Source organism: Schistocerca americana, unplaced genomic scaffold (genome assembly GCF_021461395.2).
Source record: "Schistocerca americana isolate TAMUIC-IGC-003095 unplaced genomic scaffold, iqSchAmer2.1 HiC_scaffold_13, whole genome shotgun sequence".
Lineage (NCBI taxonomy): Eukaryota > Metazoa > Arthropoda > Insecta > Orthoptera > Acrididae > Schistocerca > Schistocerca americana.
In genome coordinates, this window is record NW_025725371.1 from 5,439,187 (window position 1) to 5,463,501 (window position 24,315).

General features: G+C 39.8%; 1 protein-coding gene across 1 annotated transcript; it reads right to left on the bottom strand.

Annotated features, from left to right (window-relative positions):
- Nucleotides 1-579: 579 nt before the first annotated feature.
- Nucleotides 580-1,353, bottom strand: LOC124564242. The gene has a single exon (XM_047130996.1). It carries the CDS (start codon nt 1,351-1,353, stop codon nt 580-582), a length of 774 nt encoding a protein of 257 aa, XP_046986952.1.
- Nucleotides 1,354-24,315: the final 22,962 nt, after the last annotated feature.

Sequence of the window (24,315 nt, forward strand, 5' to 3'; positions counted from 1 at the left end):
CATCATCATCATCATCATCATCAGCAACAGAAGCAGCACCAACAGCAGCAGCAGCAGCACCTTTCTCTTTCTTATTAGCACAGTCCAATCCATAATCTTCCAATCGTAGCATTTCAACATCTTTATGAATAATAATAATTTGTTCTAGAATATTTAGGACGAGTGGACAGAGCAGATATTTTGAATACACTAATGTTTTACAGTCACTGTTCTCTTTTAGCAATGAATCGAGTGAACAATTCAGTGCACTGAAAGAGGCCTCCATGTTATGAACTTGCAGTACACATTCACAACCATCACTTAAATTAGTCACTAACACTATCACTGGATGATTCTCGGACTTAGCGGTAATTATTATAACTTTGTTCATATTTCCTTCTCACAAGCTACTGGTGTGGGGGGGAGCAAACAGGACGACAATGATCAAATGCTTGCACTTTTTTTTTCCTCCTCTTTTATATATATCTCTGAGTATGCCTTATGTGACCTGATTGGCTGGACGGGGAACAAATCCTCCTTACACGACATCTATTTTTTTTTTTTTTCTTTCCAGCTTCCCATGTCTTTTCCCCTCCCATTCTATATCTGCGTACGCTTTGTGACTTGATTGGTTGATGGAGTCATTTCAATCACTGAATCATGAATGACCAGGCAGTAAGCTATTGTATTTTTAGCAAATGCTTCTTTTGTTTCTATTTCAATCTTCATGTCAACGACCGAAGATTTCAGTGTTTCGTCTTGATGAGAACAATCGATGAAAAATATAGGACAGTTCTGAAATTCAGTACGGTTCATGAGAGGGTTCCCTCTTCTTACACTGCTATGTCCATAATACAGCGATTGAAAATTGGCATACATTTCAAACGCCTGTGCAGTATTCTTCGTGTCAAAATCAACAGCAAAATTCTCCTCTGGGAATTTAGAAGAATTTAAATACACCTTCAAGTTTGATATGTTTATTTTGTCGAATACACTAGAGTCAGCAGTAATCAAATTTCTGTTTGACTGAAAAGCCAATATTAAATACCTTGCTGTTTCAAGAGCTGTATTAAATTTAATTTGCCATGTCCATGAGTTAATTTCTGGCGCAATGCTTTCAACCAAATCCCAGTGACGAAAAGGTAGAGTCAAAGTGATATCATTTTTTAAGATATTCCACAGTGATATTTGTTGCTTTTCAGACACCTGAACATGCGGCATTTCCCAGTGAACTTTTTCCAACACAATTTTTGATTTAGTATCTGCTTTATCTGAGACAATACAGTTAATATCTTGCCTGCTACGAATCAGTATCAGTTCATGGCGAGCATTTAAAATAATCTTTTTGTAATCCTCAGGAAAGCCTAAGATCATTTTAAGCGGAATGCAAAAATTAAAACGACCATCATCATCGTCGATTAACTCTTTCAATTCGCCTCTTGCCCCCCCATCCGGCATTTTGTAATGCATTTGCGTCACCTGGTGTAAAAGAAGCATATCCTTTCATTAATGTTTCAATTCCTGGATTACGTACATGATCGATAATTTGGTTATTGAGACGATACTGAATATCCGAAAACAGATGAAGTGCACAGTTTTTTGTTAACTCAATATTAGTAGCTTTTCCCTTTCCCTCTGCATTGACAAGTCGTCCTTCTATATACAGCAGACTCTCGGAAGGAAGCAGGTAAGTGTTTTCATTTTGTATAACAATTGATATGGAATCGTTCTGAGCAAAAGCCGGTTGACCAAAAGGTTTATACTTATGATACTGAAGGCGACTAACCGAGTCGTCGACGAGAATTTTTCTCTCACATTCAACATTTTTTTTTTCCTTAGCTTCCTCCTCCTCCTCCTCCTCCTCCTCCTGTTTGATCACTGAAAGTCGGACGACTCGAATGAGAGTTTGCAGATGAAGGTATCAGTATTTATAGCACTCTGTATCCCAGTGACGACAGAATTTCTCTGTTGTGTGGAGTTAAAACATTTTTGACTTTTCTCTTCTTTGCTTTTCTTTTCCTCTTCTTCTTCTTCTTCTTCTTCTCCTCCTCCTCCTCCTTGTTATTATTGCTCTCATTGTCAAGGTATCTTGTGTCCTTGCTTATGCAGGCATTCTGTTTGTATACGATACCCATTACCGTATTTTCCTCAAATGTAATCGCACAGTTATCTCTTCCCCGTCAAAATCAACAAGATTTCCCTCTTGATCTCTAATTGACACACTTAATTCTGAAACGTATCTTGCAACTACTAGCATATAAATGGGTCAATTCGGTGTTTCCACAATCTTATATCCTGGTGGTACAGCAGGCCAGAACTGATGCAATGTATGTGTAGGTTCCCCATTGTGAAATGAACCTCCTGAGATGTTACAGTCAACACACAAGACATTAACACTTTGAATGTTAACTGAATATTCGGCAGTCTTCAAGACTTTTTTATCCACTACAGTTTTTGCAAACCCTAAAACTGATCCTATGTTGTCTGGGAGATTAAAATCTATAGTAAGATTACTCCTAATCTGACATCGATTCAGTGTTTTATTGACGGTAATATTTAATTGCAAGTCATGCTTTTTCTTATTTATCGAGTTATCACTGCTAACCTTCAAGTTGTACGCTTCAATTTCTTTCAATAATGCTGAAAAAATGTCGTGCAGTTCATATGTTCCATGTTTCAGACTAACTTTATCCAAAATTTCTACATCATTCAAATAGTTGTAGAAGTAGAGATTATTGTTTAACGATGTAATATTGTGAATGGAATTATATGTAAAAAGGTTTAGCAGAGCAATTTCGTAAACATGTGAGGATAAATTCAATGCAGGATTGAAGAGAGCAGTTAGAAGTGATTCTTTACCCGTCAGACTTAACGTTATGCCGTGTTCAATGTCCATTGTTAGACTACAACTATACCCTGCAAGACTGTCTGTTTTATGTTGAATTCAGAAACCTTAAACATAAATGGCCACATCTCTGGCTGTTAAGTGACTGAAATATATTGTAGTTATATTTTATCGTACAGTTTTTCAGATACCTTACTATTTCTGGAGGAGGTGGTAAATTTCCAAAGCTGTCGAAATAGTAGACAATTTTGCCTTCCTTTCTGTAAGCTACCCAGTGTGAACCTGGTTCCTCTTCAGTATTGAGATTAATAATTGCACACTCACAAGTGTTAGGTCTTGAAGGTAAAGTATCTCTCATAAAGACACCTCGAAAGTGTGCTACCTGCAGCTTTTTAGCATAGTGTTCTAAGTCAATGTTGGTAAGAGGCCTTGTAGGAAGACTGTTCATGGAGAACTTTTTTTTTATTATTCCTTGTTCCATTTATACCGGCCAGATACAGACCGAATCCGTTTTTCCTGTATGGACCCAAGTACAGGCCTTTTCCATCACGCAAAGCAATTGCTTCAAGTACACGATGATGCCTCTGCATTTCAGCTAACTCCTTTCGTGCACTTTTCGCATCATTAACAGCTTTAGCAATTCCAGGAGCACCTGCGGCTAATCCTCCAAGTGCTGATAAAGCAGCAAATATTGGAATTAGAGGTATTATTCCACCTGTTTTGGGCACAGGTATTATACGTTCTCTGTCTAATAATTTCCCCACAGCTTTCGTCGGAGCAACCTGTGATGCGATTTTACGAGCCACTTTCACAACTGTCATCAGATTAGCACCAGGCTTCAAGTACTTAAGTCCACTTCGAACTTTTTTAATTACTTTGTTCAGTATATTACCACCTTTCTTTCGTCCAGAACTTTTCTTCTTCTTCTTCTTCTTCTTCTTATTCAAACCCATACCCATTTTAACTTTAGCTTTCATTGCTCCAGTTACTGCCAGCGCAGCTAACTTTTCCTTCAAATTAGCGTCTTTTGCTTTTACTCTACTCCACGCTTTTCTAGCCAGAATTCTGTCTGCTTGATGTCTGTCAGGCAAACTGTCTGGATGAGTTGCGTAAGCTATGTCATGTTCTTTACACGCCTCATCTAGTGGATTGATACCGACATCGCCTCTTTTGAGTCTATCCTCTAACTTTGTGCCAGGACCACAGTAGGAGTAGCCAGGTATGTGAAGTTCAACAGGTAGTTTATTAATCATGCGGTTAAGTAGGGAACCACCACGTTTTTTTGTCCCTCTCTTATTCTTCCCCTTCCTCAACTTATTTTGCTTGTTGTTGTTGTCGCGATGCTCCTTCATAGCTTGAGTGTTAACTAACGACTGGTCTGTTTGACACCCAGAATGCTCTATTATAACAGTATTTGTAAGATAGGAATTGTTTTTTCTCCAGACAAAATGGTGGCGCTTGTTACAAATCTGTCAGATTGGGCGAGTGGTTAAGGCGCTAGATTTAAGATCTTGTAGGAGGGAGCGTGGGTTCGAATCACATATCTGACAATTTTTTTTTTTTTTTATAATCATGATCATTGCCCGAGTGATAAGTTTGCCACCTAGAGTGCTCTATTATAATAGTAATTGTAAGATACGTAGAGTCCTTAGTGTACTTAAAGATGCAATTCAGGAAACATGCACTTCAACTTCCTATTAGACCTATTGCTGAACACAGAAATGAACTGCAAAGGCAAGATCGTAGGCATGGTGATCTATTTCCTGATACGATTAGGTGTATTATTGCACGTCCTTCCAATTGTGGAAAAACAAATGTGATTGTTAATCTTCTAATTCATGAAAATGGTCTCAAATTTAAGAATGTCTACGTATTTTCCAAATCGCTGCAACAATACAAATATAAATATTTGGAACAAATTTTTAAAAACCTGCATGATATTGGCTACTTTACATTTTCCAGTAAAGAAGATGTAATACCACCAGATCAAGCCCGACCACTTTCAGTTTTTATTTTCGACGACATTGCCTGCGACAAACAAGATCACATGAAAGCTTACTTTTCGATGGGTCGGCATTACGGTGTAGACAGTTTCTATTTGTGTCAGACATATAGCAAAATTCCTAAACAGTTAATCAGAGACAATGCTAATGTTATTGTTCTCTTTAAACAAGATGAGCGTAATTTAAAACATGTCTTCAGTGATCATGTTAATCCTGACATGACATTCAATGAATTTCTCGAAATGTGTAAACGAGCATGGAATGGGAATGCCTACGATTTTCTTGTTATTAGCAAAGATGATGAATTAAATAATGGTCGTTATCGTATAAACTTTGATAATTACATCTGTATTTAAAGCAACAGCTTGCCCCATTACAGATTATTACCATCATGGCTTCTGCACAGGTAACATCTTCGAATAACAGCAGTAGCAATACTCTATTGCTCGTACTAGATCCTCAATACAATAACGATGTTGCTAATAAAAAATATGTGGATTCGAAATTCCAGTCATACTCGAACATTATTACAAATCTTATCGATAAAGTAAATCAGCTATTTGAGAAACAAGTGAGTATCACCTCTTCATCTTCTTCTTCTTCTTCTTCTTCTTCTTCTGCCGGAGACTCGACACCGCGAAAAAGAGTAAATGATGCAACAAACTCTAATACTGATGCTGCCTCCTCGAGCACTTTAATAACGAAATTTTTGCCGCAGATAACAGCTTTCTTTTCCTCCATATACACTACAAGTGCAGCAATTTATTTTAATAATAAGCGTTTAAGTGGATTACATGATCCTGCTGAAGATCATGATGCATGCACGAAAGTTTATGTGGATAATACGGTGGAAAAACTGAACGCATTCGATGTAAGTGAGAGCTCACTTACGGTCAAGCACCGCAAAACCATCACTAACTTAGCTGATCCGCGAACTGATGATGATGCAGCAACGAAAAAATACGTAGACGACATCCGTAGAAGAATCGAAAATTCTGTGAAACGTGTGAAAGACAGAGTTGATTCTGCTGAGAAGACAAAGCCGAGGGCAAGTGATGTAGTAAGTAAATCGTATGTCGATCTGTTGTTCCAAAAGCTGCAAAATCAGCTTAACGACTTCAGAGAGCTAAAAAACTCTTTACGTACATCTATGAATGCAGGAGTTGAAAACTTTTTAGACTTAATCAGTGTAACAGAACGAGTTTTAGACGTGCAAAATAAACGCATCTCGAATGTGCGCGAGCCAATTTTAGACTCGGATGTTGCAACAAAAGGTTACGTTGAAAAAAATCGAATGTGTTCCATCATTTTTAGAATTGACAGCATCCCTTCAGGAGATCCCAATGAATCAGCTTACCTTTTACACAATGGTCAGTATGAGTATGTATTACCTTACACTGGTAAAGTTATTTTACGTTCTATTATGCCTGATATTGAAACAATTACCTTTGAATTGAATGAAAACAGTTACCAACTTTTGATGAATACGGAGATTGACGTACGTAAAGGAGACAGATTCAAGTTTCATAAAGCCTCGCATTTAACACTTGGAAATCGTCCACTTCATGCTGAATTTGAATATCGGGTTGTAAATTAATGTGTAATTTATCTGAGCAGTTGCGTACTACAAAGCACTAGCAATTATCATCATGTTCCTCAATTTCCTAACAGACGTCAATGAGTGCACATCTTACACGCTAGCATTAAAGACCTATATAGGAAATGGAGAAGGTGAGAAAAAAGGAAGTGCACTTTCCAAATGAAGTATGTACCTCAGTGCACATTTTAAATGATTGGGATTTTTCGGTATACAGAGAGGCTCGCATAGGACTTTGCTGGCAACGTGCCGCCATTGACAGTCTTCGATTCAAGCAACGTATAAAACAAATGTGTAAAATTATCTCACCAATCCTCGACGATGCGCATAGGCAGCGTGTGATAAACACATACTTTGAAACCTCTAAGTGAAGAAATTACTGTTATAAATTGAGATGTCTACGTAAATTTAGTTCAGATAGCGAGTGGGCAGTTTTGAGCTATAAACATGCTGCACGATTCGATTAAACGAAACATTAATATTAAAAAACAGATCGCTAAAGCTAGACAGAATATCCGTAGAAAGATGCTATCTCTACATAAAAGAGAAACTGAAACAAAATCTGTGCTGGAAAAGACATTTAAGCCCATTTCACAACCACTAAAGGAACTGATTCACCGATTTCCGGCGAGAGAAAACAATAGCAATTCTGCAGCTAGATGTCAAGACAAAATCAACGGCTGTGACATTAATGAAAAATATGATGACGGTGATGATGATGTGGAGAAAAAGAAAAAAACGAAAAGTATCAGAAAAATACAAGAGTTGCGTATAGCAGAAAATGTAGCTGGTCAACTGGCGGCTTCGTACTTTAATAAACCTATAGACAAAACGCGCGACACCGTGTACGGCGTAAGATTTGATCCATTATCAAGTGAATGGATGATTGGAAACTCACCAGTGGAAGTTGATGAAAATGACTTAATAATACACAACGTAAGATATCCTGGAACTAGAGGGCTATACAGTTTATTGTTCAAAATCAAGCCTAAGAATTACACGAGCCGTGATCTTCAAAATTATGCAAAAATTCTGAAGGCAACCAATGCCTTCAGACAACAATACCTCGCCTTCAAGCCTGTAAATGCAAACAAAGGATATAAGTATACACGCATCATAAAGCCATTAATTGGAATACTTGAGAGTCCAAAACGTCGTACTGCAGCAGCAGCGGCAGCAACTGCAACGGTTTCCCTAACGTCTGCAGAAAAAGACCGTGAAGAGGATAATAATAGAAGCGAGGATGACGATAGTGATGATGACATTGTTGAGGAATTCAAAATTGGTAAAGCAGCGAAAATGAAAAGTAAAATACGTACAGGAAAGGGAATTACCTCTGTACATGGAGTAAACAGAGAAGATGAAGAACAAGAAGTAAAAATTGACTGGAAAGACTATTCAAACAAATCACATGTTGACTACATTCACTGGAATAACCCAAACGAACTTGTTGAACGTCTAGTTTTTCTCCTTGCATCAAAAACAGCCGGCAACAACTCATACGACAATGAAATTATTTCAATAGAGGAAGAACTCCGAGAAGCTTCAATTATTGCTTAACATAAAAGAATAAAAAAAACTAATCTAGCAGTGCTTAAAACTTTGTATATTCATATCAACTGAATAAATAAACATTTTCACTTCAAACTTTTTTTTTGTGGTTTCCTCTTTTATTTCTCATATCCTTCACAAAGAAACAAATCTAAGTATATTTGATTACAGAGAAAACTGTAATTGTAAACTGTGTGTGTGTGTGTGTGTGTGTGTGTGTGTGTGTGTGTGTGTGTGTGCGCACGTGCGTAACATCTGCACTGGAGAGCTGCCAGAGCAAGCAGCGAGCAGTAGTGACGTCACGTATGGGTACGGTGCTAAGGACGGTACGTATACGTCCTCAATGTGTTCCAGAAACCCCCTATACTATCTACTCTTTTGTATTTAATTCCGATGCGAATTCTGTGTTTCACCGTCAATGTGAAGGTCCAAGGAATACATTGAAACTGCAATGGTGTATCGGAAAATAATACTGGTCTCACAGGGAGTGTTCAAAGCACCGACTCTAAGAAGTGTCACTCTTCTTGGACTTAAAGCGGCATTGTGACATTTGTATTTAATTCCGATGTAATTTCAGTGTTTCTTCGTCAATGTGTATGTCCAAGGAAAACATTGAACCTGCAGTGTTGTATCGGAAACTAATACTGGTCTCACAGGGAATGCTCAAACCACCGACTGTAAGAAGAGTCTCGATTCTTGTACTTAAGGCTGCATTGCGCCTTTTGTATTTACTTCCGATGCGATTTCTGTGTTTCATCGTCAATGTGAAGGTCCAAGGAATACATTGAACCCGGAGTGGTGTATCGGAAACTAATACTGGTCTCACAGGAAAGGATCAAAGCACTGACTCTAAGAAGTCTCACTCTTCTTGGACTTAAAGCGGCATTGTGACATTTGTATTTAATTCCGATGTAATTTCAGTGTTTCTTCGTCAATGTGTATGTCCAAGGAAAACATTGAACCTGCAGTGTTGTATCGGAAACTATTACTGGTCTCACAGGGAATGCTCAAAGCACCGACTGTAAGAAGAGTCTGTATTCTTGTACTTAAGGCGGCATTGTGCCTTTTGTATTTAATTCCGATGCGATTTCTGTGTTTCATCGTCAATGTGAAGGTCCAAGGAATACATTGCACCTGCAGTGGTGTATCGGAACCTAATACTGGTCTCACAGGCAAGGATCAAAGCACAGACTCTAAGAAGTCTCACTCTTCTTGCACTTAAGGCGGCATTGTACCTTTTGTATTTAATTCGATTTAATTTCAGTGTTTCATCGTCAATGTGTATGTCTAAGGAATACATTGAACCTGCAGTGGTGTATCGGAAACTAATACTGGTCTCACAGGGAATGCTCAAAACACCAACTGTAAGAAGAGTCTCTATTCTTGTACTTAAGGTGGCATTGCGCCTTTTGTATTTAATTAAGATGCGATTTCTGTGTTGCATTTACAATGTGAAGGTCCAAGGAATACATTGAACTGGCAGTGGTGTATCGGAAACTAATACTGGTCTCACAGGAAAGGAACAAAGCACAGACTCTAAGAAGTCTCACTCTGCTTGCATTTAAGGCGGCATTGTGCCTTTTGTATTCAATTCCGATGTAATTTCAGTGTTTCATCGTCAATGTGTATGTCCAAGGAATACATTGATACTGCAGTGGTGTATCGGAAACTAATACTGGTCTCACAGGGAATTCTCAACGCACCGACTGTAAGAAGAGTCTCTATTCTTGTACTTAAGGCGGCGTTGTGCCTTTTCTATTTAATTCCGACGCGATATATGTGATTCATCGTCAATGTGAAGGTCCAAGGAATACATTGATCCTGCAGTGGTGTATCGGAAACGAATACTGGTCACACAGGGAATGCTTAAAGCACTGAGTGTAATCAGAGTCTCTATTCTTGTACTTAAGGCGGCATTGTGCCTTTTGTATTTAATTCCGATGCGATTTCTGTGTTTCATCGTCAAAGTGAAGGTCCAAGGAATACATTGAACCTGCAGTGGTGTATCGGAAACTAATACTGGTCTCACAGGAAAGGATCAAAACGCAGACTCTATGAAGTCTCACCCTTCTTGCACTTAAGGCGGCATTCTGCCTTTTGTATTTAATTCCGATGTAATTTCAGTGTTTCATCGTCAATGTGTATTTGCAAGGCATACATTGTACCTGCAGTGGTGTATCAGAAACTAATACTGATCTCACAGGGAATGCTCAAAGCACCGACACTGAGAAGAGTCTCTATTCTTGTACTTAACGCGGCATTTTGCGTTTTGTATTTTATTCCGATGCGATTTCTGTGTTTCATCGTCAATGTGAAGGTCCAAGGTATACATTGAACTAGCAGTGGTGTATCGGAAACTAAAACTGGTCTCACAGGAAAGGATCAAAGCACAGACTCTAAGAAGTCTCACTCTTCTTGCACTTAATGCGGCATTGTGCATTTTGTATTTAATTCCGATGTAATTTCAGTGTTTCATCATCAATGTGTATGTAAAGGGAATACATTGAACCTGCAGTGGTGTATCGGAAACTAATACTGGTCTCATAGGAAAGGATCAAAGCACAGACTCTAAGAAGTCTCACTCTTCTTGCATTTGAGGCGGCATTGTGCCTTTTGTATTTAATTCCGATGTAATTTCAGTGTTTCATCGCTAATGTGAATGTCCAAGGAATACATTGAACCTGTAGTGGTGTATCAGAAACTAATACTGGTCTCACAGGAAAGGATCAAAGAACCGACTGTAAGAAGAGTCTCTGTTCTTATACTTAATGCGGCATTGTGCCTTTTGTATTTAATTCCGATGCGATTTCTGTGTTTCATCGTCAATGTGAAGGTCCAAGGAATTCATTGAACCTGCAGTGGTGTATCGGAGACTAATACTGGTCTCACAGGGAATGCTCAAAGCACCGACTGTAAGAAGAGTCTCTATTCTTGTACTTAAGGCGGCATTGTGCGTTTTGTTTTAATTCCGATGCGATTTCTGTGTTTCATCTTCAATGTGATGGACCAAGGAATACATTGAACCTGATGTGGTGTATCGGAAACTAATACAGGTCTCACAGGAAAGGATCAAAGCACTGAATCTAAGAATTCTCACTCTTCTTGTATTTAAGGGGGCATTGTGCCTCTTGTATTTAATTTCGATGTAATTTCAGTGTTTCATAGTCAATGTGTATGTAAAAGGAATACATTGAACCTGCAGTGGTGTATCGGAACCTAATACTGGTCTCACATTCAAGGATCAAAGCACAGACTCGAAGAAGTCTCACTCTTCTTGCACTTAAGGCGGCATTGTGCCTTTTGTTTTAATTCGATTTAATTTCAGTGTTTCATCGTCAATGTGTATGTCTAAGGAATACATTGAACCTGCAGTGGTGCATCGGAAACTATTACTGGTCTCACAGGGAATGCTCAAAACACCGCCTGTAAGAAGAGTCTTTATTCTTGTATTTAAGGCGGCATTGCGCCTTTTGTATTTAATTAAGATGCGATTTCTGTGTTTCATTGTCAATGTGAAGGTCCAAGGAATACATAGAACTTGCAGTGGTGTATCGGAAACTAATACTGGTCTCACAGGAAAGGAACAAAGCACAGACTCTAAGAAGTCTCACTCTACTTGCACTTAAGGCGGCATTGTGCCTTTTGTACTCAATTCCGATGTAATTTCAGTGTTTTATCGTCAATGTGTATGTCCAAGGAATACATTGAAACTTCAGTGGTGTATCGGAAACTATTTCTGGTCTCACAGGGAATTCTCAATGCACCGACTGTAAGAAGAGTCTCTATTCATGTACTTAAGGCGGCATTGTGCCTTTTCTATTTAATTACGACGCGATATCTGCGTTTCATCGTCAATGTGAAGGTCCAAGGAATACATTGACCCTGCAGTGGTTTATCGGAAACTAGTACTAGTCTCACAGGAATGGATCAAAGCACCGACTGTAAGAAGAGTCTCTATTCTTGTACTTAAGGCGGCATTGTGCATTTTCTATTTAATTCCGACGCGATATCTGCGTTTCATCGTCAATGTGAAGATCCAAGGAATACATTGAGCCTGCAGTGGTGTATCGAAAAGTAATACTGGTCTCAGAGCGAGTGTTGAAGGCACAGACTGTAAGAAGAGTCTCTAATCTTGTACTTAAGGCGCCATTGTACCTTTTGTATTTAATTCCGATGCGATTTCTGTGTTTCATCGTCAATGTGAAGGTCCAAGAATTACTTTGACCATGCAGTGGTGTATGGGAAACTAATACTGGTCTCACAGGAAAGGATTAAAGCGCAGAGTCAAAGAAGTCTCACTCTTCTTGCACTTTAGGCGGCATTGTGACTTCTGTATGTAATTCCGATGTAAATTCAGTGTTTAATCGTCAATGTGTAAGTCCAAGGAATACATTGAACCTGCAGTGGTGTATCGGAAACTAATACTGTTCCCACAGGGAAATCTCAAAGCACCCACTGTAAGAAGAGTCTCGATTCATGTACTTAAAGCGGCATTGCGCCATTTGTATTTAATTCCCATGCGATTTCTGTGTTTCATCGTCATTGTGAAGGTCCAAGGGTTACATTACACCTGCAGTGGTGTATCGGAAAATAATACTAGTCTCACAGGAATGGATCAAAGCACCGACTGTAAGAAGAGTCTCTATTCTTGTACATAAGGCGACATTGTGCCTTTTCTATTTAATTACGATGCGATATCTGTGTTTCATCGTCAATGTGAAGGTCCAAGGAATACATTGAACCTGCAGTGGTGTATCGGAAACGAATACTGGTCTCACAGGAATTGCTCAAAGCACCGACTGTAAGAAGAGTCTCTATTCTTGTTCTTAAAGCGGCATTGTGCCTTTTGTATTTAATTCCGATGCGATATCTGTGTGTCATCGCCAATGTGTATGTCCAAGGAATACATTGAACCCGCAGTGGTGTATCGGAGACTAATACTGGTCTCACAGGGAATTTCCAAAGCACCGACTGTAAGAAGAGTCTCGATTCATGTACTTAAGGCGGCATTGCGCCTTTTGTATTTAATTCCCATGCGATTTCTGTGTTTCAACGTCAATGTGAAGGTCTAAGGAATACATTAAACCTGCAGTGGTGTATCGGAAACTAATACTGGTCTCATAGGAAAGGTTGAAAACACAGACTCTAAGAAGTTTCACTCTTCTTGCACTTAAGGCGGCATTGTGCCTTTTGTATGTAATTCCGATGTAATTTCAGTGTTTCATCGTTAATGTGTATGTAAAAGGAATACATTGAACCTGCAGTGGTGTATCGGAAACTAATACTGGTCTCATAGGAAAGGATCAAAGCACAGACTCTAAGAAGTCTCACTCTTCTTGCATTTATGGCGGCAATGTGCCTTTTGTATGTAATTCCGATGTAATTTCAGTGTCTCATCGTCTATGTGAAGGTCCAAGGAATACATTGAACCTGCAGTGGTTTATCGGAAACTAATACTAGTCTCACAGGAAAGGATCAAAGCACCGACTGTAAGAAGAGTCTCGATTCTTGTACTTAAGGCTTCATTGTGCCTTTTGTATTTAATTCCGATGCGATTTCTGTGTTTCATCGTCAATGTGAAGGTCCAAGGAATACATTGATCCTGCAGTGGTGTATCGGAAACTAATACTGGTCTCACAGGAAGGGATCAAAGCACAGAGTCAAAGAAGTCTCACTGTTCTTGCACTTTAGGCGGCATTGTGCCTTTTGTATGTAATTCCGATGTAATTTCAGTGTCTCATCGTCTATGTGAAGGTCCAAGGAATACATTGAACCTGCAGTGGTTTATCGGAAACTAATACTAGTCTCACAGGAATGGATCAGAGCACCGACTGTAAGAAGAGTCTCTATTCTTGTACATAAGGCGGCATTGTGCCTTTTCTATATAATTGCGATGCGATTTCTGTGTTTCATCGTTAATGTGAAGGTACACGGAATACATTGAACCTGCAGTGGTGTATCGGAAACGAATACTGGTCACACAGGGAATGCTCAAAGCACCGACTGTAAGAAGAGTCTCTATTCTTGTACTTAAGGCGGCATTGTGCGTTTTGTTTTAATTCCGATGCGATTTCTGTGTTTCATCGTCAATGTGATGGACCAAGGAATACATTGAACCTGCACTGGTGTATCGGAAACTAATACAGGTCTCACAGGAAAGGATCAAAGCACAGAATCTAAGAATTCTCACTCTTCTTGTATTTAAGGGTTCATTGCGCCTCTTGTATTTAATTCCGATGTAATTTCAGTGTTTCATCGTCAATGTGTATGTAAAAGGAATACATTGAACCTGCAGTGGTGTATCGGAAACTAATACTGGTCTCATAGGAAAGGATCAAAGCACAGACTCTAAGAAGTCACACTCTTCTTGAACTTAAGGCGGAATTGTGCCTATTGTATTTAACTCCGATGTAATTTCAGTGTTTCATTGTCAATGTGTATGTAAAAGGAGTACATTGAACCTGCAGTGGTGTATCGGAAATTAATACAGGTCTCACAGGAAGGATCAAAGCACAGACTCTAAGAAGTCTCACCCATCTTGCATTTATGGCGGCATTGTGCCTCTTGTAATTAATTCCGATGTAATTTCAGTGTTTCATCGTTAATGTGAATGTCCAAGATATACATTGAACCTAAAGTGTTGTATCGGAAACTAATAGTGGTCTCACAGGAAAGGATCAAGGCAGCGACTGTATGAAGGGTCTCGATTCTTGTACTTAAGGCGGCATTGTGCCTTTTGTATTTAATTCAGATGCGATTCCTGTGTTTCATCGTCAATGTGAAGGTCCAAGGAATACATTGAACCTGCAGTGGTGTTTTGGAAACAAATACTGGTCTCACAGGAAAGGATCAAAGTACAGACTCTAAGAAATCTCACTCTACTTGCACTGAAGTCGGCATTGTGCCTTTTGTTTTTAATTCCGATGTAATTTCTGTGTATCATCGTCAATGTGTAGGTCCAAGGAATACATTGAGCTTGCAGTGGTGTATCGAAAACTAATACTGGTCTCACAGGGAGTGTTCAAGGCACAGACTGTAAGAAGAGTCTCTATTCTCGTACTTAAGGCGCCATTGTACCTTTTGTATTTAATTCTGATGCGATTTCTGTGTTTCATCGTCAATGTGAAGGTCCAAGAATTACTTTGACCCTGCAGTGGTGTATCGGAAACTAATACTGGTCTCACAGGAAAGGATAAAATCACAGAGTCAAAGAGGTCTCACTCTTCTTGCACATTAGGCGGCATTGTGCCATTTGTATGTAATTCCGATGTAAATTCAGTGTTTAATCGTCAATGTTTAAGTCCAAGGAATACATTGAACCTGCAGTGGTGTATCGGAAACTAATACTGTTCTCACAGGTAAATCTCAAGGCACCGACTGTAAGAAGAGTCTCCATTCATGGACTTAACGCGGTATTGCGACTTTTGTATTTAATTCCCATGGGATTTCTGTGTTTCATCGTCAATGTGATGGTCCAAGAAATACATTAAACCTGCAGTGGTGTATCGGAAACTAATACTGGTCTCATAGGAAAGGATCAAAGCACAGACTCTAAGAAGTCTCACTCTTCTTGCATTTAAGGCGGCATCGTGCCTTTTGTATGTAACTCCGATGTAATTTCAGTGTTTCATCGTCAATGTGATAGTCCAAGGAATACATTGAACTTGCAGTGGTTTATCGGAAACTAATACTAGTCTCACAGCAATGGAGCAAGGTACCGACTGTAAGAAGAGTCTCTATTCTTGTACATAAGGCGGCATTGTGCCTCTTCTATTTAATTACGCTGCGATATCTGTGTTTCATCGTCAATGTGAAGGTCCAAGGAATACATTGAACCTGCAGTGGTGTATCGGAAACGAATACTGGTCTCACAGGAAAGGATCAAAGCACAGACGCTGAGAAGTGTCACTCTTCTTGCACTTAAGGTGGCATTGTGCCTTTTGTATTTAATTACGATGTAATTTCACTGTTTCATCGTCAATGTGTATGTCCAAGAAAAACATGCAACCTGCAGTGGTGTATCGTCAACTAATACTGGTCTCACAGGGAATGCTCAAATACCGACTGTTAGATGAGTCTCTATTCTTGTACTTAACGCGGCATTGTGCCTTTTGTATTTAATTCCGATGCGATTTCTGTGTTTCATCGTCAATGTGAAGGTCCAAGGAATACATTGAACCAGCAGTGGTGTAGCGGAAACTAATACTGGGCTCACAGGAAAGGATCAGAGCACAGACTCTAAGAAGTCTCAGTCTTCTTGTACTTAAGGCGGCATTGTGCCTTTTGTATTTCATTCCGATGTAATTTCAATGTTTCATCGTCCATGTGAAGGTCCAAGGAATTCATTGAACTTGTAGAGGTGTATCGGAAACTAATACTGATCTCACAGGGAGTACTCAAAGCACCGACCGTAAGAATAGTCTCGATCCAAGTACTTAAGGCGTCATTGTGCCTTTTGTATTTATATCCGATGCGATTTCTGTGTTTCATCGTCAATGTGAAGGTCGAAGTAATACATTGAACCTGCAGTGGTGTATCGGAAACTAATACTGGTCTCACAGGAAATGGTCAAAGCAACGACAATAAGATGTGTCTCTATTCTTGTACTTAAGGCGGCATTGTGCCATTTGTATTTAATTCCAATGCGATTTCTGTGTTTCATCGTCAATGTGATGGTCCAAGGAATACAAAGAACCAGAAGTGGTGTATCGGAAACTAATACTGGTCTCACAGGGAATGCTCAAAGCACCGACTGTAAGAACAATCTCTATTCTTGTACTTAAGGCGGCATTGTGCCTTTTGCATTTAATTCCAATGGGATTTCTTCGTTTCATCGTCAATGTGAAGGTCCAAGGAATACATTGAACCTGCAGTGGTGTATCGGAAACAAATACTGGTCTCACAGGGAATGCTCAAAGCACCGACTGTAAGAAGAATCTCGATTCTTGTACTTAAGGCGGCTTTGTGCGTTTTGTATTTAATTCCGATGCGATTTCTGTGTTTCATCGTCAACAGGAAGGTCCAAGCAATACTTCGAACCTGCAGTGGTGTATCGGAAACTAATACTGGTCTCACACGGAATGCTCAATGCACCAACTGTGAGAAGAGTCTCTATTCTTGTACCTATGGCGGCATTGTGCCTTTTGTATTTCATTCCGAAGCGATTTCTGTGTTTCATCGTCAATGTGAAGGTCCAAGGAATACATTGAACCTGCAGTGGTGTATTGGAAACTAATACTGGGCTCACAGGAAAGGATCAAAACACAGACTCTAAGAAGTCTCACTCTTCTTGCACTTAAGGCGGCGTTGTGCCTTTTGTATTTAATTCCGATGTTAATACAATGATTCATCGTCAATGTGTATGTCCAAGGAATACATTGAATCTGGAGAGGTGTATCGGAAACTAATACTGGTCTCACAGGGAATGTTTAAAGCACCGACTGTAAGGAGAGTCTCTATTCTTGTACCTATGGCGGCATTGTGCCTTTTGTATTTAATTCCTATGCGATTTCTGTGTTTCATCGTCAATGTGAAGGTCCAAGGAATACATTGAACCTGCAGAGGTGTATCGGAAACTAACACTGGTCTCACAGGCAATGCTCAAAGCACCGACTCTAAGAGGAGTCTCGATTCTTGTACTCAAGGCGGCATTGTGCCTTTTGTATTTAATTCCGATGTAATTTCAGTGTTTCATCGTCAATGTTTATGTCCAAGGAATACATTGAAAATGCAGTGCTGTATCGGAAACTAATACTGGTCTCACAGGGAATGCTCAAAGCTCCGATTGTAAAAAGAATCTCCATTCTTGTACTTAAGCCGGCATTGTGCCATTTGCATTTAATTCCGATCTGATTTCTGTGTTTCGTCGTCAATGTGAAGATCCAAGGATTACATTGAACCTGCAGTGGTGTATCGGAAAATAATACTGGTCTCACAGGAAAGGATCAAAGCCCAGACTCTAAGAAGCCTCATTCCACTTGCACTTAAGGCGGCATTGTGCCTTTTGTATTTAATTCCGATGTAATTTCAGTGTTTCATTGACAATGTGTATGTCCTTGGAATACATTGAACCTGCAGTGGTGTATCGGAAACTAATACTGGTCTCACAGGAAAGGATCAATGCACAGACTGTAAGAAGAGTCTCTATTCTTGTACTTAAGGTTGCATTGTGCCTTTTGTATTTAATTCCGATGCGATTTCTGTGTTTCATCGTCAATGTGAATGTCGAAGGAATACATTGAGCCTGCAGTGGTGTATCGGAAACTAATACTGGTCTCACAGGGAATGCTCAAAGCACCGACTGTAAGAAGAGTCTCTATTCTTGTACTTAAGGCGGCATTGTGCCTGTTGTATATAATTCCGATGCGATTTCTGTGTTTCATCGTGAATGTGAAGGTCCAAGGAATACATTGAACCTGCAATGGTGTATCAGAAACTAATACTGGTCTCAGAGGAAAGGATCAAAGCACAGACTCTAAGAAGTCTCACTCTTCTTGCACTTAAGGCGGCATTGTGGCTTTTGTACTTAATTCCTATGTAATTTCAGTATTTCATCGTCAATGTGTATGTCCAAGGAATACATTGAACCTGCAGTGGTACATCGGAAACAAATACTGATCTCACAGGGAACGCTCAAAGCATCGACAGTAAGAAGTGTCTCTATTCTTGTATTTAAGGCGGCATTGTGAATTTGTATTTAATTCCGATGCGATTTCTGTGTTTTATCATCAATGTGAAGGTCCAAGGAATACATTGAACCTGCAGATGTGTATCGGAAACTTATACTGGTCTCACAGGAAAGGATCAAAACCCAGACTCTAAGAAGCCGCATTCCTCTTCCACTTAAGGCGGCATTGTGCCTTTCGTATTTAATTCTGATGTAATTTCAGTGTTTCATTGACAATGTGTATGTCCAAGGAATACATTGAACCTGTAGTGGTGTATCGGAAAATAATACTGGTCTCACAGGGAAGGATCAAAGCCCAGACTCTAAGAAGCCTCATTCCTCTTGCACTTAAGGCGGCATTGTGCCTTTTTGTATTTAATTCCGATGTAATTTCAGTGTTTCATCGACAATGTGGATGTCCAAGGAATACATTGAACCTGCAGTGGTGTATCGGATACTAATACTGGTCTCACAGGAAAGGATCAAAGCACAGACTGTAAGAAGTGTCTCTATTCTTGTACTTAAGGCGGCATTGTGCCTTTTGTATTTAATTCCGATGCGATTTCTGTGTTTCATCGTGAATGTAAGGGTCCAAGGAATACATTGAACCTGCAGTGGTGTATCGGAAACTAATACTGGTCACACAGGGAATGCCCAAAGCACCGACTGTAAGAAGACTCTCTATTCTTGTACTTAAGGCGGCATTTTGCCTTTTGTATTTAATTCCGAAGCGATTTCTGTGTTTCATCGTCAATGTGAAGGTTCAAGGAATACATTGAACCTACAGTGGTGTATCGGAAACTAATACTGGTCTCACAGGAAAGGATCAAAGCCCAGACTAAAAGAAGCCTCATTCCTCTTGCACTTACGGTGGCATTGTGCCTTTTGTATTTAATTCCGATGTGATTTCTGTGTTTCATCGTGAAGGTGAAGGTCCAAGGAATACATTGAACCTGCAGTGTTGTATCGGAAACTAATACTAGTCTAACAGGGAATTCTCAAAGCAGCGACTGTATGAAGAGTCTACATTCTTGTACCTAAGGCGGCATTGTGCCTTTTGTATTTAATTATGATGCGATTTCTGTGTGTCATCGTCAATGTGAAGGTCAAAGGAATACAATGAACCTGCAGTGGTGTATCGGAAACTAATACTGGTGTCACAGGGAATGCTCAAAGCATCGACTGTAAGAAGTGTCTCTATTCTTGCACTTAAGGCGGCATTGTGCCATTTGTATTTAATTCCGATGCGATTTCTGTGATTCATCGTCAATGTGAAGGTCCAAGGAATACATTGAACCTGCAGTGGTGTATCGGAAAATAATACTGGTCTCACAAGGAAGGATCAAAGCCCAGACTCTAAGAAGCCTCATTCCTCTTGCACTTAAGGCGGCTTTGTGCCTTTTGAATTTAATTCCGATGTAATTACAGTGTTTCATCGACAATGTGTATGTCCAAGGAATACATTGAACCTGCAGTGGTGTATCGGAAACTAATACTGGTCTCACAGGAAAGGATCAAAGCACAGACTGTAAGAAGAGTCTCTATTCATGTACTTAAGGCGGCATTGTGCCTTTTGTATTTAATTCCGATGCGATTTATGTGTTTCATCGTCAATGTGAAGGTCAAAGGAATATATTGAACCTGCAGTGGCGTATCGGAAACTAATACTGGTCTCACAGGAAAGGATCAAAGCACAGACTGTAAGAAGAGTCTCTATTCTTGTACTTAAGGCGGCATTGTGCCTATTGTATTTAATTCCGATGCGATTTCATTGTTTCATCGTCAATGTGAATGTCGAAGGAATACATTGAACCTGCAGTGGTGTATCGGAAACTAATACTGGTCTCTCAGGGAATGCTCAAAACAGCGACAGTAAGAAGAGTCTCTATTCTTGTACGTAAGGCAGCATTGTGCCTTTTGTGTTTAATTCCGATCCGATTTCTGTGTTTCATCGTCAATGTGAATGTCGAAGGAATACATTGAACCTGCAGTGGTGTATCGGAAACTAATACTGGTCACACAGGGAATGCTCAAAGCACCGACTGTAAGAAGAGTCTCTATTCTTGTACTTAAGGCGGCATTGTGCCTTTTGTATTTAATTCCGAAGCGATTTCTGTGTTTCATCGTCAATTTGAAGGTTCAAGGAATACATTGAACCTGCAGTGGTGTATCGGAAACTAATACTGGTCTCACAGGAAAGGATCAAAGCACAGACTCTAAGAAGTCTCACTCTTCTTGCACTTCAGACGGCTTTGTGCCTTTTGTATTTCATTCCGATGTAATTTCAGTGTTACATCGACAATGTGTATGTTCAAGGAATACATTGAACCTGCAGTGGTGTATCGGAAACTAATACTGGTCTCACAGGAAAGGATCAAAGCACAGACAGTAAGAAGAGTCTCTATTCTTGTACTTAAGGTTGCATTGTGCCTTTTGTTATTAATTGCGATGCGATTTCTGTGCTTCATCGTCAATTTGAGGGTTAATGGAATACATTGAACCTGCAGTGGTGTATCGGAAACTAATACTGGTCTCACAGGAAAGGATCAAAGCACAGACTGTAAGAAGAGTCTCTATTCTTGTACTTAAGGCTGCATTGTGCCTTTAGTATTTAATTCCGATGCGATATCTGTGTTTGATCGTCAATGTGAAGGTCAAAGGAATACATTGAACCTGCAGTGGTGTATCGGAAACTAATACTGGACTCACAGGAAAGGATCAAAGCACAGACTGTAAGAAGAGTCTCTATTCTTGTACTTAAGGCTTCATTGTGCCTTTTGTATTTAATTCCGATGAGATTTCTGTGTTTCATCGTCAATGTGAAGGTTCAAGGAATACATTGAACCTGCAGTGGTGTATCGGAAACTAATACTGGTCTCACAGGAAAGGATCAAAGCACAGACTCTAAGAAGTCTCACTCTTCTTGCACTAAAGGCGGCAGTGTGGCTTTTGTATTTAATTCCGATGTAATTTCAGTGTTTCAACGTCAATGTGTATGTCCAAGGAATACATTGATACTGCAGTGTTGTATCGGAAACTAATACTAGTCTAACAGGGAATTCTCAAAGCAGCAACTGTATGAAGGGTCTACATTCTTGTACCTAAGGCGGCATTGTGCCTTTTGTATTTAATTCCGATGCGATTTCTGTGTGACATCGTCAATGTGAAGGTCAAAGGAATACAATGAACCTGCAGTGGTGTATCGGAAACTAATACTGGTGTCACAGGGAATGCTCAAAGCATCGACTGTAAGAAGTGTCTCTATTCTTGCACTTAAGGCGGCATTGTGCCATTTGTATTTAATTCCGATGCGATTTCTGTGATTCATCGTCAATGTGAAGGTCCAAGGAATACATTGAACCTGCAGTGGTGTATCGGAAAATAATACTGGTCACACAAGGAAGGATCAAAGCCCAGACTCTAAGAAGCCTCATTCCTCTTGCACTTAAGGCGGCATTGTGCCTTTTGTATTTAATTCCGATGTAATTTAAGTGTTTCATCGACAATGTGTATGTCCAAGGAATACATTGAACCTGCAGTGGTGTATCGGAAACTAATAACGATCTCACAGGAAAGGATCAAAGCCCAGACTCTAAGAAGCCTCATTCCTCTTGCACTTAAGGCGGCATTGTGCCTTTTGTATTTAATTCCGATGTAATTTCAGTGTTTCATCGACAATGTGTATGTCCATGGAATACATTGAACCTGCAGTGGTGTATCGGAAACTAATACTGGTCTCACAGGAAAGGATCAATGCACAGACTGTAAGAAGAGTCTCTATACTTGTACTTAAGGCGGCATTGTGCATTTTGTATTTAATTCCGATGCGTATTCTGTGTTTCATCGTCAATGTGAAGGTCAAAGGAATACATTGAACCTGCAGTGGTGTATCGGAAACTAATACTGGTCTCACAGGAAAGGACCAAAGCACAGACTCTAAGAAGAGTCTCTATACTTGTACTTAAGGCGGCATTGTGCCTTATGCATTTAATTCCGATGCGATTTCTGTGTTTCATCGTCAATGTGAATGTCGAAGGAATACATTGATCCTGCAGTGGTGTATCGGAAACTAATACTGGTCTCACAGGGAATGCTCAAAGCACCGACTGTAAGAAGTGTCTCTATTCTTGTACTTAAGGCGGCATTGTGCCTTTTGTATTTAAATCCGATGCGATTTCTGTGTTTCATCGTCAATGTGAAGGTCCGAGGAATACATTGGACCTGCAGTGGTGTATCGGAAACTAATACTGGTCTCACAGGAAAGGATCAAAGCACAGACCCTAAGAAGTCTCACTCTTCTTGCACTTAAAGCCGCATTGTGGCTTTTGTATTTAATTCCGATGTAATTTCAGTGTTTCATCGTCATTGTGTATGTCCAAGGAATACATTGAACCTTTAGTGGTACATCGGAAACTAATACTGGTCTCACAGGAAAGGATCAAAGCACAGACTGTAAGAAGGGGCTCTATTCTTGTACTTAGGGCGGCATTGTGCCTGTTGTATTAAATTCCGATGCGATTTCTGTGTTTTATCGTCAATGTGAGGGTCAATGGAATACATTGAACCTGCAGTGGTGTATCGTAAACTAATACTGGCCTCACTGGAAAGGATCAAAGCACAGACTGTAAGAAGAGTCTCTATTCTTGTACTTAAGGCGGCAATGTAATTTTTGTATTTAATTCCGATGCGATTTCTGTGATTCATCGTCAATGTGAAAGTCCAAGGAATACATTGAACCTGCAGTGGTGTATCGGAAACTATTACTGGTCTCACGGGGAATGCTCAATTAACCGACTGTAGGAAGAGTTTCTATTCTTGTACTTATGCGGCATTGTGCCTTTTGTATTAAATTCCGATGCGACTTCTGTTTTTCATCGTCATTGTGAAGGTCAAAGGAATACATTGAACCTGCAGTGGTGTATCGGAAACTAATACTGGTCTCACAGGGAATGCTCAAAGCACCGACTGTAAGAAGAATCTCTATTCTTGTACTTAAGGCGGCATTGTGCATTTTGCATGTAATTCCGATATGATTTCTGTGTTTTATTCTCAATGTGAAGATCCAAGGAATACATTGAACCAGCAGTGGTGTATCGGTAACTAATACTGGTCTAACAGGGAATTCTCAAAGCACTGACTGTATGAAGAGTCTACATTCTTGTACCTAAGACGGCATTGTGCCCTTTGTATTTAATTCCGATGCGATTTCTGTGTGTCATCGTCAATGTGAAGGTCAAAGGAATACATTGAACCTGCAGTGGTGTATCGGAAAGTAATACTGGTCTCACAGGAAAGGCTCAAAGCACAGACTGTAAGAAGAGTCTCTATTCTTGTACTTAAGGCGGCATTGTGCCTTTTATATTTAATTCCGATGCGAATTCTGTGTTTCATCGTCAATGTGAAGGTCAAAGGAATACATTGAACCTGCAGTGGTGTATCGGAAACTAATACTGGTCTCACAGGAAAGGACCAAAGCACAGACTCTAAGAAGAGTCTCTATTCTTGTACTTAAGGCGGCATTGTGCCTTTTGTATTAAATTCCGATGCGATTTCTGTGTTTCATCGTCAATGTGAATGTCGAAGAAATACATTGAACCTGCAGTGGTGTATCGGAAACTAATACTGGTCTCACAGGGAATGCTCAAAGCACCTACTGTAAGAAGAGTCTCTATTC